The sequence below is a fragment of the Lepidochelys kempii genome, chromosome 2, assembly GCF_965140265.1.
Source record: "Lepidochelys kempii isolate rLepKem1 chromosome 2, rLepKem1.hap2, whole genome shotgun sequence".
In the NCBI taxonomy this organism is placed as follows: Eukaryota; Metazoa; Chordata; order Testudines; family Cheloniidae; genus Lepidochelys; species Lepidochelys kempii.
Genome location: NC_133257.1, coordinates 136,068,815 through 136,086,639, shown reverse-complemented (window position 1 = coordinate 136,086,639; position 17,825 = coordinate 136,068,815). Strand labels below are relative to the sequence as shown.

Genomic DNA, 17,825 nt, shown 5'->3' with positions numbered 1-17,825 from the left:
AGACTATTTAATGCACAGCTTAATTTAGTGGACTTTAGAAATCATACCCCATAGTGCATATTGCTGCTCTGTGTAGACAAGACCTTAGATGCCCCATATTTTAGCTAATACCAAGTTCTTCTATAGATCAGAATCTGATCTCCAATTTCAGTGTTGTCTCTTTTATAAATGGGATCCAGGGAGAAAAGCTGAACCAGAGCTGCTCCATGAAATCTTGCAAAGAGGGACATCAGGAGGGATAGTGTCCCTTTCCTTGCAAGACTGGAGTCAGTCACTTTCCTTGTGACATAGTCCACTTCACACACAGAGCAGCTGCAACCCATTTGAAAGGTCTGAAAATTACAGGTGAGCTTTTAGAAGGATTCTGAATGATAAGAGGTTCTGGTTGGATTCATTGGAGAAAGCTTTATCTTAAGAAACAATAGCTTCCAACAGGTGCATGAATATGAACAGGAATAAAACAATTATTTTTCTTGACCTTCCGAAGACTGTGTGTGTGTGTGAGTGTGAGTGTGAGATAACAGCCAAAAAACAAACAAGAACAATAGCTGAAGCATTCGCAGCCGGAGAACAGGGGTTTTTTTTGTTTTGTTTTTTTTTCATAATGGCTCCTCTGTACCCAGCCTGTGTCGTGCCACCTTGCTCTTCAACAGTATAAATCTCAACCCTAGATTTACTTTGCAATTAGATCATACCTGTTTGATTCCTATCCTAACTCCTTCCCCACATGATACCACCTGCTGGCTGTGACAAATCATACTAGCTTCTACTTGAACTGTTGACTCTCAATGTTATCAAATAAAAGTCATGTTATAGAATCATAAAAATGTAGGGCTGGAAGATATCTTGAGAGGTAATCTAATCCAGCACCCCATACTGAGACAGGACCAAGTGAATTTAGACCATCTCCGACAGGTGTTTGTCTAACCTCTTCTTAAAACCTCCAGTGACCCAGTCAACCTGTGGAACTCTTTGCCAGAGGATGTTGTGAAGGCCAAGACTATAACAGGATTCAAAAAAGACCTTGCTAAATTCATGGAGAATAAATCCCTCATTGGCTATTAGCCAGGAGGGCAAGGGATGGTGTCCCTAACCTCTGTTTGCCAGAAGCTGGGAATGGGCGACAGGGAATGGATCACTTGATGATTGCCTGTTCTGTTCATTCCCTCTGGGGCACCTGGCATTGGCCACTGTTGGAAAATAGAATACTGGTCTAGATGGACCTTTGGTCTGAGCCAGTAGGGCTGTTTTTATGAGATGGGGATTCCACAATCTCCCTTGGTAACCTATTCCAGAACTTGACTACCCTTATAGTTAGAAAGTTTTTCCTAATTTGTAACCTAAATCTCCTTTGCTGCAGATTAAGCCCATTACTTCTTGTCCTACCCTAGGTGGACATGGAGAACAACTGATCATTCTTCTCTCAGCAACATCCCTTAACATATTTTAAGACTGTTCTCAAGCCCCACTCAGTCTTTTCTTCTCAAAATTAAACATGCCAAATTTTTTTTAACCTTTCCCATAGGTTGAGCTTTCTAAACTTTTTATTATTTTTGTTGCTCTCCTCTGGATTCTCACCAATTTGTCCACATCTTTCTTAAAGTTGTGGTGCTCAAAACTGGTCACTATACTCCAGCTGAGGCCTCACCAGTTCTGCGTACAAAGAAAGAATTACCTCCCTTACCCGACATTCAACACTCATGTTAATACAGCCAAGAATTGTATTTTTGGCTTTTTTGCAACTGTATCACATTATTGACTCATATTCAGTTTTGATACACTATAAACCCCAGATTCTTTCTTGCAGTTATTTCCCATTCTGTAGTTGTGCATTTGATTTTTTCCTTCCTAAGTGTAATACTTTGCATTGGTTTTTCCTGAATTTCATCTTGTTGATTTCAGAGCAATTCTCCAATTTGTCAAGGTCCTTTTGGACTCTAATCCTGTCCTCCAAACTACTTACAACTCCTCCCAGCTTGGTGTCCTCTGTAGATTTTAGAAGCCTATTTTCCACTCCACCTATGACTGTTCAAATCATTAATGAAATTATTGAATGGTGAAGTTTTTTCTAGAAAATGAAAGCTCACTATTGCCCAAATCGTGTTCCCACTGTAGTCAACAGCAAGCCTCTTATCAAGTTTAGTGGAACCAGGATTTGGCCTTGTATGGGGAGACTCCATATCTTCTCATTATTGTAACTTGCACACGCAGTACACTGAAACAATGGAGTTTCACCATATCTGCACTGAGTGTTAACAAGTTACACAACCCTTGTTCTAATCCACTCGGGTCTGCAGTTTATTTATTTTGTTGTTGCTGATCCAGAGTACCGTTAGGTGTCTCTAACAAAGATGCTACCCTATTTTCATATTCTAGTCTATATTCAGCAGGATGTCCCTGCATAAGTCTACATATTGAACTTTAGTTGGCATGAGAGTCTTGTCCTCATATAAACAAAGTTAACAATTGTGACTGACTGCTTATTTTAAAAATTGGATGGAAGTGTGGTGGACAAAAACAAATAGGGCTTGATTACTTACATCTGTGTAAGTGCATACATGCCTCCACACACAAAAGTGTTTATTCACCCAGGATTGGGACCAAAGGAATTCAGGAGTGTATAAGCAGTTGGGGAATGGAGGGGTTGGGTATCTGATTTTGATCATCATAGCGGTTACCTGTCATCATGTAAATTAAGTGTTGGTGTGGGTATGTAGGCTGTTACTAGTGCCAAGTCAGAGCAAAATGTAATTCAGACTAAAATACCAAGGGGCTTTTTTGTTCTGTTTCCTCAAATCTATTCCAGGAGCAGTCCTGGAGTCCTTATGTAACTTGCTGAGCTCCCATGAAAATTCTCATTCACCTTGATCGGTTAAGTCCATAGTATAGAAATAATATATGGAATGTCTGCTTGTTTTAGCCTGTGAAGTAACCTTTGTTTGACATTTAATATGAGCAAGTTAAGCTAATCCAGTCTGCGGAAACAATGTAGTGTCCAGAGAACAGCCTAACTTTGAAGATGAGACTTGAGTTCCTTAGCTGCTGGATATTTCATGAAGATGTTCTTCATCAGGGAAATAGCTAAATTAAACTGGAGCTACCACTGAAGTTTTTAAAAACTTTACAAATACGGCAGTTATCTATATTCAAAACAAACAAAAAACACCCAGAACCTCAAACCCAGGAAATTGAGAGGTAAATTAAAACTAGAGATAAGACAAATACTTGAAATTATGAAAAGGCAAAACTAATGCTAATTCAGAGTTTAGGATAGTCTAAAATGTTAAAAAATACATTATAGAGACAAAAAATAAAAATAGAGGACCAAAAATACATCAATCAACTAATTCAACATGGCCTGAGCCATCCCGGTGTGCGCTCACTCTTTCTCTCTAATATAAATACACACACGTGGAAAAGGGGGTGAACTCTTGAGGTGGCAAAATTTGCAGATGAAACAACTCAAGGTAGTTAAGTTCAAAGATGATTGTGAAGAGTTACAAAGGAGTCTCACAAAACTGGGTGACTGGATGAAAAAAAAGGCAGATGAAATTCAGTGTTGATAAGGGCAAAGTAATACACATTGGAAAAAATAATCCTAGCTATAATTAGCTGTTACCACTCAAGAAAGATCTGGAGTCATCATGGATAGTTCTCTGAACACATCCACTCAATGTGCAGCAGCAGTCAAAAAAGCTAACAATGTTAGGAACCATTAAGAGATAGAGAGATTATAAAAAACAGAAAATATCAAAATGCCACTATATAAATCCATGGGATCTCCCACACCTTGAATACTGAATGCAGTTCTGGTCACTCCATCTCAAAAAAGATGTATTAGAATTGGAAAAGGGGCAGAGAAGGGCAACAAAAATGATTAGGGGGATGGAATGGCTTCCATATGAGGAGAGATTAAAAAGACTGGGGCTGTTCATTTTAGAAAAGAGACGACTAAAGGAGGGATACGATAGAGGTCTAAAAATCATGAATGGCATGAAGAAAGTGAATAAGGAAGTGTTATTTATCCATTCACATAACACAAGAACCAGGGGACACCCAATGAAATTAATAGGCATCAGGTTTACATCAAACAACGCACAGTCAACCTGTGGAAGTTATTGCCACACAATGTTGTGAAGGTCAAAAGTATTACTGGGTTAAAAAAAATTAAGACCGTCAGGGATCCAATCCCATGATTTGGGTGTGCTTAAACCTCCAAATGCTAGAAGCATCTGGCACTGGCTCCTGTTGGAAGACATGATACTGGGCTAGATAGACCATTGATGTGACTCAGTATGGTCATTCTTACATGTTTTATATACATACATATATACACACACACACACACGCAGTTAAGGAGGAATGGAAAATATGGAGATTAGCGTATGAGTCTTCTTCCCTTACGCACCTTTTACACTGGTGTAACTCTTCTGCCTTCTGCTAACTATCCTTAATTTACAGTGGTGTATATCAAAGGAAATTGGGTCTAGAACTACCATGAATGTGAAACAGGACTACAAAGTATTTAGTATCATCATACAATACAAATACTCACCTTGTCAAAAGCAGGATACACGGCTCTAATTTCTGTCAACCAGCCGTACGGCATGTGTCCCACAGGGTATGTAGCTGTCAGAATTGCCACAGCCTACAACAGGAGAAAAGAGAACATACTTACTCTTCAAATCTTCAGACAGCATAAATAAACTAACTTTTTTATCCTTTTTCAGTTACTATTGACCTCAGTGCAACAAGAGAAAGGCAACCAAAGGGCAATCATTACATCAGGAAAACAATCATAGAAACAGTTATTCTATGATGCATTTCAGACTCAGGGAAAATTCAACATGGGTGAAGCTATATGACTTAACTGTGAGGTTTTACCATCACAATTGTACTCTCTGATTATATTTTAGATTTTTAAACTGTTTATTTGCTCGTCAATCAGTTGATTTTTCCCTTTATTCCTTCTACGGTGTTGATTAATTATTTGATCTAGTGAGGCTTAAATACCCTGCACTAGAGTACACTGCTTTTTCTATTAATTGTATTCCATGATCTTAACTTTTTCATACAATTTTGTTTTAATAAATTCATAAGTAAAACAGTGGAAACATAAAATTATTTAATTAAAAAGAACTACAGCAATGTAATTTGAAAGCCTGCAGACTGACTCACTTTGGATGCCAGATTGACTGTTTTGGGCTAGAGGGACCCTAGAGACGAAGAAAACTCTGCCTACTTCTGTACTAATCAATTGAGATCAGACAAAAATAATCCTAGATCATTGTTTCAGCTCATTACCTGAAATCTAAGAAAACTAAGTCCTCTAGTACTTTTGCAAGTACCATTTACATAAATGCGATACAAAAAAACCTAACATCTCAACCGATTTTAAGATTGCTTTGTGCTGCTGCTGTTTACGTTTTCTTCTTTCTTGACGAAAAAGTCAAATTATACATCAAGGAAACATTTTCAAACATTGAAACTGCCTCCCCCCCACCCCCCATGGAGGCTGGTGAGATTTTCCAAACACTGATGTGGCCACTGCTGGCCCAGATAAGATGGGGCAGTAAACATGTCCATCATTTCAGTCCTACCCTTCTCAACTGATGTATCTTGGTTCACATGGGAAGATAGTTTAGGGAGATTCTCTTTAGGCTCCTTCTAATGCTGACTTGAAACTAGCCAACTGTCCCTGTAACTTTCCTCTTCCACAGAGCCAATATGTGTGTCAGTGCTGTGAATCACCTGAGAACTTGATAACTTCACTATTCACACTCCAAGAGTTTGACTGTATGGGGTCTGCAGGATCAGGCCTTTCTTGTCTTGTTATGATTCAACTAAATTTAGACTCCGTTGGGGATGGATCATTAGTGGAAGAGAAATACTTCTTTGGTCTGTACTATTGCTATCTCAGGGTTTGTCTTCACAGCAATTAGACACCCGCAGATGGCCTGGGCCAGCTGACTTGGGCTCATGGGGTTCAGGCTGCGAGGCTGTTTCACCGCTGTGTAGACTTCTGGGCTCAGGCTGTAGGACCCTGTGAGGTGGGAGGTTCCCAGAGCTCAGGCTTCAGTCCAAGCTCAGAAGCCTACGCTGCAGTGAAAACAGCCCCGCAGCCCGAGTCCCGCAAGCCTGAGTCAGCTGACATGGGCCAGCTGCAGGTTTTCCTTTGCTGCGTAGACATATCCTCAGTGTTTTGGTCTCCTAAAAGAGGAATCAGAAAAGGCTTATGGGGCTAATCCTGCATGACTTGATTTCATGGAAAACCCACTGGGTGCACAAGGAACATAGAATCTGTTTCTTGTCCTTATTACATCCACCTCCTTGTCCTTATAACATCCACCTCTCCTTCCGATTTTCATCTATAGTAGACCCCTACCATGACATCATTCATGTTTCTTTTCCCCTTTCATCTTCACCCAGAAACTTTCAACTGGTCTTCCTCTCACCTCCTTCTGGATCTCAGAAAACGTATATATATTCTTGATGTATACAGCGATACCTCATTCCTTTCCCTCCCACCCCCCTCCCCCGTCCTTCCTGAACAAGCTATACCCCTCTATACCAATATTCCAGTCATGGGATTTATCCCACCAATATATATGTCCAACAGGGCCATGTTACTATGTCTGTGAAAACCTTAACATTAGGACTTTCTGTAAATCCTTCACATTTCAGAAAGGTAGGAGTCTGCATTTAGTTTCCTAGGTTTTTTTCCCCCTTATTGGAAAAAAGGAAAGGAAATCACAAAAAACCCTAATCCTCCTCCCATTGAAATCAATGGCAAAAATCCCAGTGATTTAAATGGGGGAAGGACCATATAAAGATGCACAGTTTCTGTAAGCACAGGATTTTGTGTTGTAGTTACAAGAAACCAGTGCCTCTGTGGACTGCTTGAATTGCACCTCTGATGAGTATTTCAGAAAGTGAGCACTTAACAGAGACAAAAGGACTGGTACCTTCAAGATGTTAAGCAGGACACATCTTTGGGACAACGGACCCAAGAACTCGCCTTTGGGACCCTACTTCAACCAGTTTAGAAAGTGCCCAAGAGGTAGGCAGGTATGTACGTATGCGTATGTGAAACAACCCACGCACTCACATCCCAGCTAGGGGCCTGATTCTTCCATGCCTTATCTCTCATACAGTCACTTACAACCTTGCAAAAAAGTTAACAAGTCCTGATGGTAATGCATCACATCGCTTTGCACAGCTGTAAATAAATACGCAAGAAGCAACACAATGGGGAATGAGACCCCAGACAACTATCCTGCATTCACCAGGCTCTGGGGTTTGCATTGCCCATCACTATGCAAATCTTGAAACCCCAGGATACTTGAATGGAATCTGTGGTCCCATGATGCATTTGATAAGACATTGTTTAGAGTGGGATGTAAGTGGGACAAGAGGGCTGACCAAAGGACAAGAGGCTTCATGTTAAGAGGCAGAAATTAGGCCAATGTCTTCTGCTTGCTTTTAGCATCCTGGGAAAAATGATCACTTAGCATTTGCATTTGAGACCACTTTCCCCTGTTCCTACAGATGAGGGGAAAACACACCAGGAGGTGCTTTATATGGATGGGAATGAACACCCTGCTTCCTTAGCGAACGTAAGCAAGGAAGACTTCTTTTGTGTGTGGAATGCAGTACAACGATGAAACATTTCAGTACAGAATGGCACCCAGCTTCCCAGGGATTCACATACCTCTGTGGCTGCAGAGCTGCCGCCCAGGTCCCGGGACACAAAAAGGTTGACAATGGGTCTACTGATTCGCTGAGTTGCCAAAATTAATGCCAAAGGCCACCAAAAACTCAGCATCTTCCTAATTGTAGCATCTCCCTGAAGCGTAAGAGAAACAAAGTCCCTTTTGAAACAAATAGGCAGGACAGAACCAAAAGCACAACCAAAGGATTTTTCTCACTTTTCCCACCCATCAGCTGACTCACCAAATTCAAAAGCACGCCAGAGCCTAAGAGAGGAATGCCACATGAAAATGCAATCTCCCACATTAGCAATACAGAATTAAAGGTAGCTGTGCATTCTTAACAGCCCTACTAGATCTGAATAATTGATGTACAAGGTATTTGCATAATTTGTCCTGGCAACCGGTTATAAAGGCATTGATCTGCACTGAGGGATTTGTGAATTACTGCAAGACATTCAAGGGAAAAAAAAAAAAAAAGAGGTGTTCTGACACATAGCTTCCTCGCACAGGGAGGAATCTCTCAGAATGTCAGTTTCCAATGTCATCCTTGTAGCATTTGCTGTGCCGATGATCCTAAATACTAATATAACATTTGCGGGAATATGCTTAGCACAGCCACAGAGGTACTGACATAAGGATACGCTGTACCGCTCTCACACAGGAGACTGTCGGTTAGCTGCCATGTACATGGTCATTGAATTGGTATGCACAAGGGTACGTTTGAAACTAAGTGTTATGTGCTTTTTTTCCTGAGGGACAGAGAGCTTACAATCCTCATCAATACTAGCTAACCTGATTGCACAGTAAGTCCTACCAGGCATCAAGACATACCCCCATCTCAGGCCCACTGCTGTCAGGAATAATGTCGTGTATATTCCTGTAGTAGCCCAGGCATAAGGTGGTACATCGGACCAGTGCTCCCATGTACAAGGATAAGATTGGGATAAGGAGAGGCTCTTTGCATTCCAAGTGACTGTGAAGCAGAATGGCTACAAAAACAACCTAAAAGAGAAAAGAAGAAAAAAAAAGTAGACAGGTTAGGGGTTTTCCATTTTAAATAAAGGGCCCAGTATTTCCTGTTGTACCCAAGACCAATCGATCTCTGACACTGCCACACTGATGCAGACTACATTGTGGAAGTGCCCAGAGGCCCTAGTCAGGGATTAGCTCCCCACTGCAGGAGGCGCTGTACAAACGAGTAGAACAAAGACAGTCCTTGTCCCAGAGAATTCACATTCAAGATTTGACACCAGGCTATAGGTGGACAAAGTACTGGTAACGGGGTCAGGTGCAGGACAGGCAACCACAAGGATGAGTATGTTTGCATGTATTTACTCTTGGTGTTGGTAGTAAGTTCCAGGGGGCCAGCAGCCTAACCAATTCCACATGGTGTTGACCCTTTTTGATAGTGGGTATGCTTACAATATCAATTTCTAAGTGTCTCTTTTTTGAAAGTCAGATTAAAAAGAACAACACTGACTTCTTTGACTCTTTAAGAAAGTCAAATATGATTTTTCAGTATTTAAAACTCAGTGGTTAGAAGGAAATCCCACTTCAATTCTAACTTTGCACTGGCTTCAAGTAAGATAGCTGGGCTTTCTCTTGGACTACCAGGGCTCAGCCTTGGCATAATTCTAACTGGTAAACTTTAATACTGAATACCAAATCCCAGGAATACAGCCGATTATGGTGAGAATCAACCCCATTACACTTCCTGGATTTTAGCATTTAAGATAATAACTTTAACTCTTTCACATTTATCACAGAGCCTGAGCATCCCAGTTAAATTCCAGATGTTTCCAATGGGGAAAATTGGGAAGCCTGCTTAATGTGGGGTTCTGTGAATGAAAGAACTGAAAATGACTCTATTGGCAGGGGCTGGGACTACAGTGAGTTCTGAACGAACACATGGTGTTGGGTTTGCTTACTAAATACATAGTTCTGAGGTACTAAATACATCCTTCTCTCATTGGTTTTATATTGTGTGCAGACAGTGATTACACCTAGTGTATGTCTTGCTTTAAAAAGAAATAAAATACCTGTATTTACAAGGCTGGTAATGCTGTTTATAGGAGGATTGCAAAACAATTGATTTAGGATGCTACATAGGAAATTTTTTCAATAAAGTTGCTCATCCAGAAAGTGCTCAAGAGAGGAAAGAATTAAACGCTCAGGACCAAAACCATCAATCACATCTTCAGGACTACGGGTAACAAAATTCTTATTAAACAGGTGTTACTACTGCTTATGTTCACTTTGCTAGTGTCAACTGATGCAGGGAAGTCCAGTGGTAAGAGATTTTGCCCTTCTGGAAATGCTCTTGTCCCATACGTATTCTGCTATGGAAAGAGGAGATATTGTGGACTTCATTTTCAATAGCCTTACACCTTGTTTAGTCAACTTGCCCTTGCGCAAAGTGTATGTATCTAAAACACTGCCAGATTAAGATGGTGGTATTATAATCTCTTTGTTCAGGTCTGAATGACTAGACAAGATGCAAAACCATGGAGAATGAGGCCTAGCAGGCTATATTCTGTTTTCATACCACCATTTTATACCACTGACTTTCAGGGTCACTCTAGAGTGAGATGAGAGTCAGACCCATTAAGTGGATTTCTTTGGTATTAAGTTAGCTTGTTATAATTACTTCTAACTTATATTAATTGCAGAGATTTTGCTCTATGTGGTATACAGTGCAAAAATGAGTATCTATCATAGGGTAACAGACCACAAGGTTTAACCCTTCAACATACAATTGTTTTTACTTAATAGAGGGAAGGTGACCTAGAGAACTGAATGAAGGATTCGGAGCCCAGAGCTCTTGAATTCTGATTCCCTCTGACCTTGCACAAGTCACATGCTCCGTCTCTGCCTTCACCTCCCTCACCACTAAATGAGGATGACAAGGACTGGCCTAGGTACCCGGTGCTGTGAAGCTAAATTTGTGTAAAAGTTTAAGCGCTTTAAAAATGAGAACCGCAATATTGGTACTTGATATCAAACATGAATTTAAATGACTTTCCACAATGGATGTCTAGTAAAGTGCAGAATGAAGGGAACATACGTTTAACACATCACTCAGGTAATGGAAGTTGAAACAATGCAGGACCCTTCCTAATAATGCACTGCAGCACCAAAGTGGTTCAGCTAAATTCTGACTGCAGTTTTCAACATGAAACATTCAGGGCCTTTAACAAGAATATTGCTTGCTGAGCTGTCCTCACGCTCAGGAGACAGCATATGTTATTGCAGTATGGCTGGAATTTCACCAAGTTAATCAACAAGTGCATAGCTGAGGGATGAAGGGAGAACTGAGGAATCAAATATGTATTTCTATTGTCATATAGTCTCGAGGCCCCACTCAGGATTTCAGCCCTATTATGCTAGGTGCTTTACAAAATATGGTAAAAGACAGTCCCTCCCCCAAAGAGCTTAAAATCTTTACTTACATTTGTATAAAGGTACTTAATCCTGGAACATGTGGTAGCCATTGTGTTTCACTGAACTCCTGTCCTTTCAGGAAGGGCATAGCTGCAGTGGGACATTGCATTAAACCAAGCTATCCTGGTTCCCCATTCCTGGAGATACCTGACTTGTGTGGAAGCGAAAGCAGCCTCAGCTACAACTGCCACCAAGGGGCCTCTATGCAGTGTGGACTGCCAAAGTACAGCACGCTCCAGGTACAACCCCACCTCCGCCAGCATGCTGGGAGGAAGGCGTAAAGCAGGTTGTAAGCCAGTGAGAAGTTTTGACGTGCCGGGGGAAACCTCAAATGCTTGTTTAGAACAGCTATAGAGCTCCATATCGTGGGCCATGATCTGGCCCATAGTGCAGCAGGCACAACTGTTGTTGAGATGAGTCATTACCTGAGCTATGACATCTGAGATGGAGGCACATCCCACAAGGAAACTGTGTTTGTGTTTCAACAGAATGCCAGCATGGGTCCAAGCCTGTAAAGGACAGAACTTTGTTTAGAAAATGACTAACATGGATACATCTATTAGGTTCAGGTTTAGACCCTGGCTACTTTCTTACAGCTAAACTTTACACAAACCATTTATGAAACTCTTTCCTACATCTGAGTCAGCCTCCCATGTGAATCTGAACAAATCTAGGCCAATAACCCAGAGAAGAAACTGTAGCTTTTAACTCTTTGCCAGGGCTGAGAGCGAGGATCGGTTTAAATGACTGTACAGTAGCTGCTGAGAAGGGAATACAGTAATGAGAAGCAGTCTTTATTCCTGGTGTAGGGGTGGAGTTAGAGTTCTAACAAATCCAAGTAATAGGTTTTCTTTTTATTCACCAGCTTTCACTGTGTACAAAATGTAGCTCTGATCTCACTGGCCAATGGGTATACTGAATATTGCAACAAAATCCTGCCTTTAAAAAGTAACTCACTGATGCCACTTCTTTTCATACTTAGTTATTTGGAGAAAGTGACTGGGGTGCAGGTATACATCAGTAGCATCATCTGCAAAATCTTTAACAGAGCAGAGGAATTATTTGCGTGGGCAAGCTCTCCTTTAATGCACCTCCAGATACCTGTCAAATAGTTGGGTTTTATAAGCTGGGAACATCAGAGAGAAGTGACAATTAAAATTCAGTTCTGAGTCAGACACTCACCATGGCATCCATAAAAGGGAAGGCAGCAAGATAAAGGAAGGCCCTTCTAGTTTTACTTCCCACTGATTCATCCACATGGTGCAGCTTGTTAATAATATAATACCCCAAATCGCTATATGCTGCAGAAATAAAAGAATAGCAAAAAAATAATTTGGTTAAACTGACAGATTCTGGCTGGGATGTTCAAAAGCACCTGTGTGTGTTAGGCATCTAAGCTCTAGGCACTTCTGAAAATCCCACCTTCTCTTCCTAATCAGGGATTTTTGTAGTGTCTTACGAATACAGCCTTTCAATGTATTTTGCAGGTACATATTAGAGAATAAGCTTATAAGTATTCTTAGAAGTTTATAAAACACATAGTATCATATAACACCGATAATATTACCTGTAAAACATGTACAAAACAGTGAAATCACATGATAACTTATAAAGGCATGCAACAAACCGCATTTATGGCCATGTGATGGCTTCCCGTTTACCTTGTCTGCTAATCATTTCTACCGACACTTGTTTTAACATTGCAAAACCTCTGGGGCAGCCTCAGGTGGCTGCCACTTTCCTTCCATGGTTTAAGGGCTAATATATCACAAGGCTAGAAATGGATTATCTGTGCTACTGGAAACTGTGCAATTCCTGCTTTTCAGTGGGCAATGCACTTGTTTCTAGTCCTGGTTCATCCTTAGGTAAAAGCTATTTTTAAGAAGTTAGTTAAAGTAGCTTTGAATTTCACAATTTTAGAGGAATGCGACAACTTCCTTTTCATATAAGGCCAATATAGCTGGACCCTCAGTACTAGATCCTGACATTACAGGTTGTGAAAAGAAAAATAAATCCCAATAACTATTAAAAACCACTATAAAGATGTATAACCTTTCATTTTTAAAAAAACTGTTAAAAGAACGTTAAAGTTGACAAGTCATGCTATTATTGCAATTTTGTTTGGACACACTTCACTATATTACAAAAGATATACATAGATACTTAGCAGCATGTCACATACCTTATACATTTGCTTATATTATCCGATCCATGTGTGTTAATACTGGTGGTCCCATCCAGCTTTGTTCTAGCCTAAAACCAGCTATCCTAATGGAACTGGCAGGTTACTCAAGAAGGTAGGGAATTTGCTTACACTGCCACAAAACCTCAGTTTTGCTGAAGGGCTTAAGGCACTAGTGTTATATGTAATATAGAACAATGTTTGAGGCCAGTCAGAGGAACTGAGTCCAGCATTGTTTTGCAATTACTGAGTGATAACACAGTCACAAGGTTAGGGGATTCAAAGAAAGGTTTATTACTCATTATAACACTCTTCTAAAACGATGGGCAAGTAATGACAACTAGATCTAATGATAGAAACAGGAATGGGGGGCAACATATTTCTACCAGAAGGCTGGGAAAACACAAAGCAAGATAAACAAATAAAACCTCCATTTTATACTGGTTTTCTAGTCCTTACTAAATTTCTGCTATCTATATTATGGCCAGGCTTGCAGACGGTCAGATCACCCTAGTAATCTCCAAGCTGTACTTAGTGTCACTCCCAAACAATCAGCTTAATTGCCTTTTGAATAGTATCAGGGAACCATCCTGTAAAATAGAACTCAAACCTTACTTCCTGAGTCCTGGCGGTCACCTCAGTTCCTTTTCTTAAAATATTCATTTTGCAATAATTTTCACATATCAACTGATATCAGCTGTGGCTATTTTAAAAAAAACAAATATCTATGTGTCCACTTAACTTTTCACTCAATACTTTGTAAACAGTGTGTGCTACCTACACATGTTTACAATTTCTTTGAACACTGTTGCTCTCATTGCAGAGCAGCACCTCATGTCTGTTCCCTAAAATAAAAACGGACTTAATGAGCTTGTGCAACTTTGGAAGAGACGTGAAGAACATATTTCATTACGCTCAGATTCTGTGAGGTCTGTGTTAGGTTCCATCCACACCTGTGCCTCAACTCTGTGGACTAAAACCATGTAGTAAGACAGCTAAAACTCTCGCAGGAGCTACAGGGTGTTAAGTTCCTTACAGGGACAAATATCCTCTTGACCCTGTCCCTTCCTGCCCTTTGCACCCTTTGTGTCCTGTGAACCCACTTCTTGTAGAGGGGCTTCCATGAGCAACTGAGAATGGAGAGCGCATTCATCAGAGATGCTCTCCGTTTTCTCAGCCCTCTCCCCCCCCCCACACCTCCATAAAAGCAGACAGTAGAGCAACCTTTTTGGCTCTGAAAGATATAGGGATTAAAAAAAAGCACTGTCACAGAAACCTCGATTAGTGGCCAAGGACTGGATGAGCATGGAGACGGAACCAGCCTGACTCCTGGAAATGTTCCCTCCAACACATGGTTGGAGCACATTGGCAGAGGCTTGTACAGCTTCTGCCCAAAAAGGACCTATTCCCTGGACACAGCGCTTCACTCTCCAGGGCTCTCAATCTGGCATGTTTTACAAGCACTGAAATCCCTTGACGTTAGACAAAAACCTACTGAATTTTTGACGTTGTTGAAATCATAACAGCTAAGCTTAACATTAGCTTTAAAACAGTTAACCTGATTTCCACATGTAAGTGAAAGGTGACACACACTTTTGGTGATGTTGCTAAAAAGCGGTTTTCATCCTTAGAGGATAAGCAGGCTGCTCTCGGGTAAGACTTACTCATAAGTATTCAGGCATGTCTCTCTCAAATGTGAATAAAGCAATCTCTGATGAATTAGAATGTAACCTTGGCAAGCCAGCTGTACTTATGAAGAACAATATAAAAATTAATAATACAGCAGCCTGTTTTGTTCTCCTGTGATAACTCATACTATTTCTCAAGATTCACTTTCATATGTTTACAGTTTGGTCTTGCTGCTTGCATTTAAGTAAAAACTCTAGCTTGGCTCTTTCTTATATGAGTCTGTTCAGAGTCATAAAGATAGGCATTTTCCACTATTGGATTTATCTGACTAGCGGAATATCATGCATATAAATGGAACATCTTCCCTATGGTTGCTTCTATAAAACTCCAACCAGTAGCCCACACACTTGACATCCCTGAAACAAATGCACAACTGAATACGCTCTTGGAGCTTGGCTGACCCATGCATAAACTGTATTAATGACAGCAGAGTCTTAAATAAATGGCACCACTGTTAGTCGTTCTGGGGTCATCCACTATCCTGCATGATGCTCTTGTGTCATGAAGGAAACAAAAAGAACCCTTCCAGGAGGTGCTAGCGTTGATGTTCAGACAAAGCCACACATGTAAATATTAGCTCTATTGGAAAAATATCACAGGCGACTTTGGATTAAATGATGAATTCTCTGGATATAGTCCATCTTCCTACTTTGATGTCAATTTTAAAAATAAACTGTTCTTGTAGACTTGTGAAATGAAAAACTGTGCTTCTTGTCATCAGGTAGATGTGCCACAAAGTTGGAACACTGTATTACTTGAACTCTTCAAAATCTGGAAATGCCTGAGGATTTCTGTCAGTGTTCCCTCCCAACTCTGAACTCGGGGATACAGATGTGGGGACCTGCATGAAAGACCCCCTAAGCTTATTTCTACCAGCTTAGGTTAAAACTTCCCCAAGGCACAAATCCTTTCTTTGTCCTTGGACGGTATTGCTGCCACCACCAAGTGACTTAGACAAACATCCAGGGAAAAGGGCCACTTGGAATCTCTATTTCTGCAAAATATTCCCCCAAGCCCCTTCACACCCTTTCCTGGAGAGGCTTGAGAATAATATACTAACCATTTGCCTTTAATAAAAGTACAGACCAGACCCTTTATCTTTAGCACACTAAAATCAATCAGGTTCTTAAAAGAAGAACTTTATTATAAAAAAACAGTAAAAGAAGCACCTCTGTAAAATCAGGATGGAAGGTAATTTTACAGGGTAATAAAAAGATTTAAAACAGAAGATTCCCCTCTAGGCTCAACTTCAAAGTTCCAAAAACAGGAATAAACCTCCCTCTTAGCATAGGGAAAATTCACAAGCTAAAACAAGAGATAATCTAACGCATTTCCTTGCTTTACTTACAATTTTTGTAATCTTAGATGCTTATTTCAGGTAGGTTTTAGGAGATGTTTTTTCCTGCCTGGTCCCTCTCTCTGTCCCGAGAGAGCACAACAAAGAGCACAAACAAAACCTCCCCCCACCACCCAGATTTGAAAGTATCTTCTTTTCTTATTGGTCCTTTTGGCCAGGCGCCAACCAGGTTATTTGAGCGTCTTAACCCCTTACAGGTAAAGGAGGGATTTTAGGCTACCCTTACCTGTATGTTTATGATAATTTCTCAGACAGCTTAATGCCTCATAACACTCCAAATATAGCTGTTCCAGTTTTAAAGTAAGATTAGTTTTAACTGGCCGAAAAATACACCAAATTTGAGTCTGGGCTCATTCCATTCCTTCTCTGCTTTGTGACTATGTTGTTGAGGAGAAAATGACTAAGTTAATTAGCAGAAATGTAAATTGTTAATGTTAGCTACTGCTACAGCAACATCCACCTCAGGATGTCAATGCATTATACCCTTTTTAAGGAGTTCTGTCTTATCACCCCCTGCAAAGTAGGCACAGATGATGATTACTTTAATGATAGGCTAGGCGATTAGAACAAGAATCCCACCAGAAGTCTACGAAAACTAAGATCAGAAGAACCTGGATAACCTGACTCATGGTCAGATCAGTGTTCCCCTCTCCTCTGTGCTACAGATGGCAGAACATTTGGTATCAGCTAGTCAGGTGGGCATTTTTAGAACTTGACTGACCACAAAAATGGCGCAGTTAACCTTCATTCACACCACTATATTTTTTGGCACGAACAACTATTGACCGTGTTAGCTGGAAACCAGGCCCTTGATCCTTCATGCATGAGTCACTATGCATGTGATTAGTCCCATGGAGACCAGGGGAACTATTAACAAATGTAAAGCCACTCACCTGTGCAGGTGCTTGCAGGATAGGGGCCCGTGTCTGCAATCACAGTGGAAAACGAATAGCATTGCTATGAGCTTCTACTGGATTCAGCCTGCCATCTGTTAGCCTGGCTGCTGAAGTTCCAACTGCTTTGTGTTGGAGCTGACAAGTGACACTTCATCTACTGCCTCACCAGGAGCAAAATGGTGGTAGTGTACATTTTCAAGAGGAAGGGGATGTAGAAGTGTTTACTTAGTCACAGGGACTATGACTTTAGCTGCACCTCCAAAGCTACTGCTGGTTTCCGTCATTCCTAGAACTTCAGCAATGGCAAATGTAACATATATATTCAATTGAAAAGAAATGGCCAGAGTGTTATTCCAGCATCTTGAAACTCCTGCTGAGAAAGGGTGAATTAAATGGCAGCCAGGACCAAAACAGGAAACCCTGATACGTAGAGTCCTGCATGGATACAAAATTTGTATCGGCATCCGATCCGCAAACACGGATATCCGCAGATTTGCAGAGCTCTGCTGATAAGTGATGAATTGTGCTATTGTGTCTACAGCAAAGAG

At 40.7% G+C, this 17,825-nt stretch overlaps 1 protein-coding gene across 4 annotated transcripts in view; it reads right to left on the bottom strand.

Moving 5' to 3' along the window:
* Positions 1–17,825, bottom strand: part of ANKH (ANKH inorganic pyrophosphate transport regulator) — a 281,913-nt gene that overhangs the window by 179,154 nt on the left and 84,934 nt on the right. For all 4 annotated transcript variants that reach the window (XM_073332298.1, XM_073332299.1, XM_073332297.1 and 1 more), the window contains 5 exons: positions 12,336–12,454; positions 11,579–11,662; positions 8,544–8,714; positions 7,712–7,846; positions 4,556–4,648 (listed from right to left, as the gene is read on the bottom strand). In XM_073332298.1, coding sequence (XP_073188399.1) covers positions 4,556–4,648; positions 7,712–7,846; positions 8,544–8,714; positions 11,579–11,662; positions 12,336–12,454 — 602 coding nt within the window. The remainder of the gene's footprint in view (positions 1–4,555; positions 4,649–7,711; positions 7,847–8,543; positions 8,715–11,578; positions 11,663–12,335; positions 12,455–17,825) is intronic.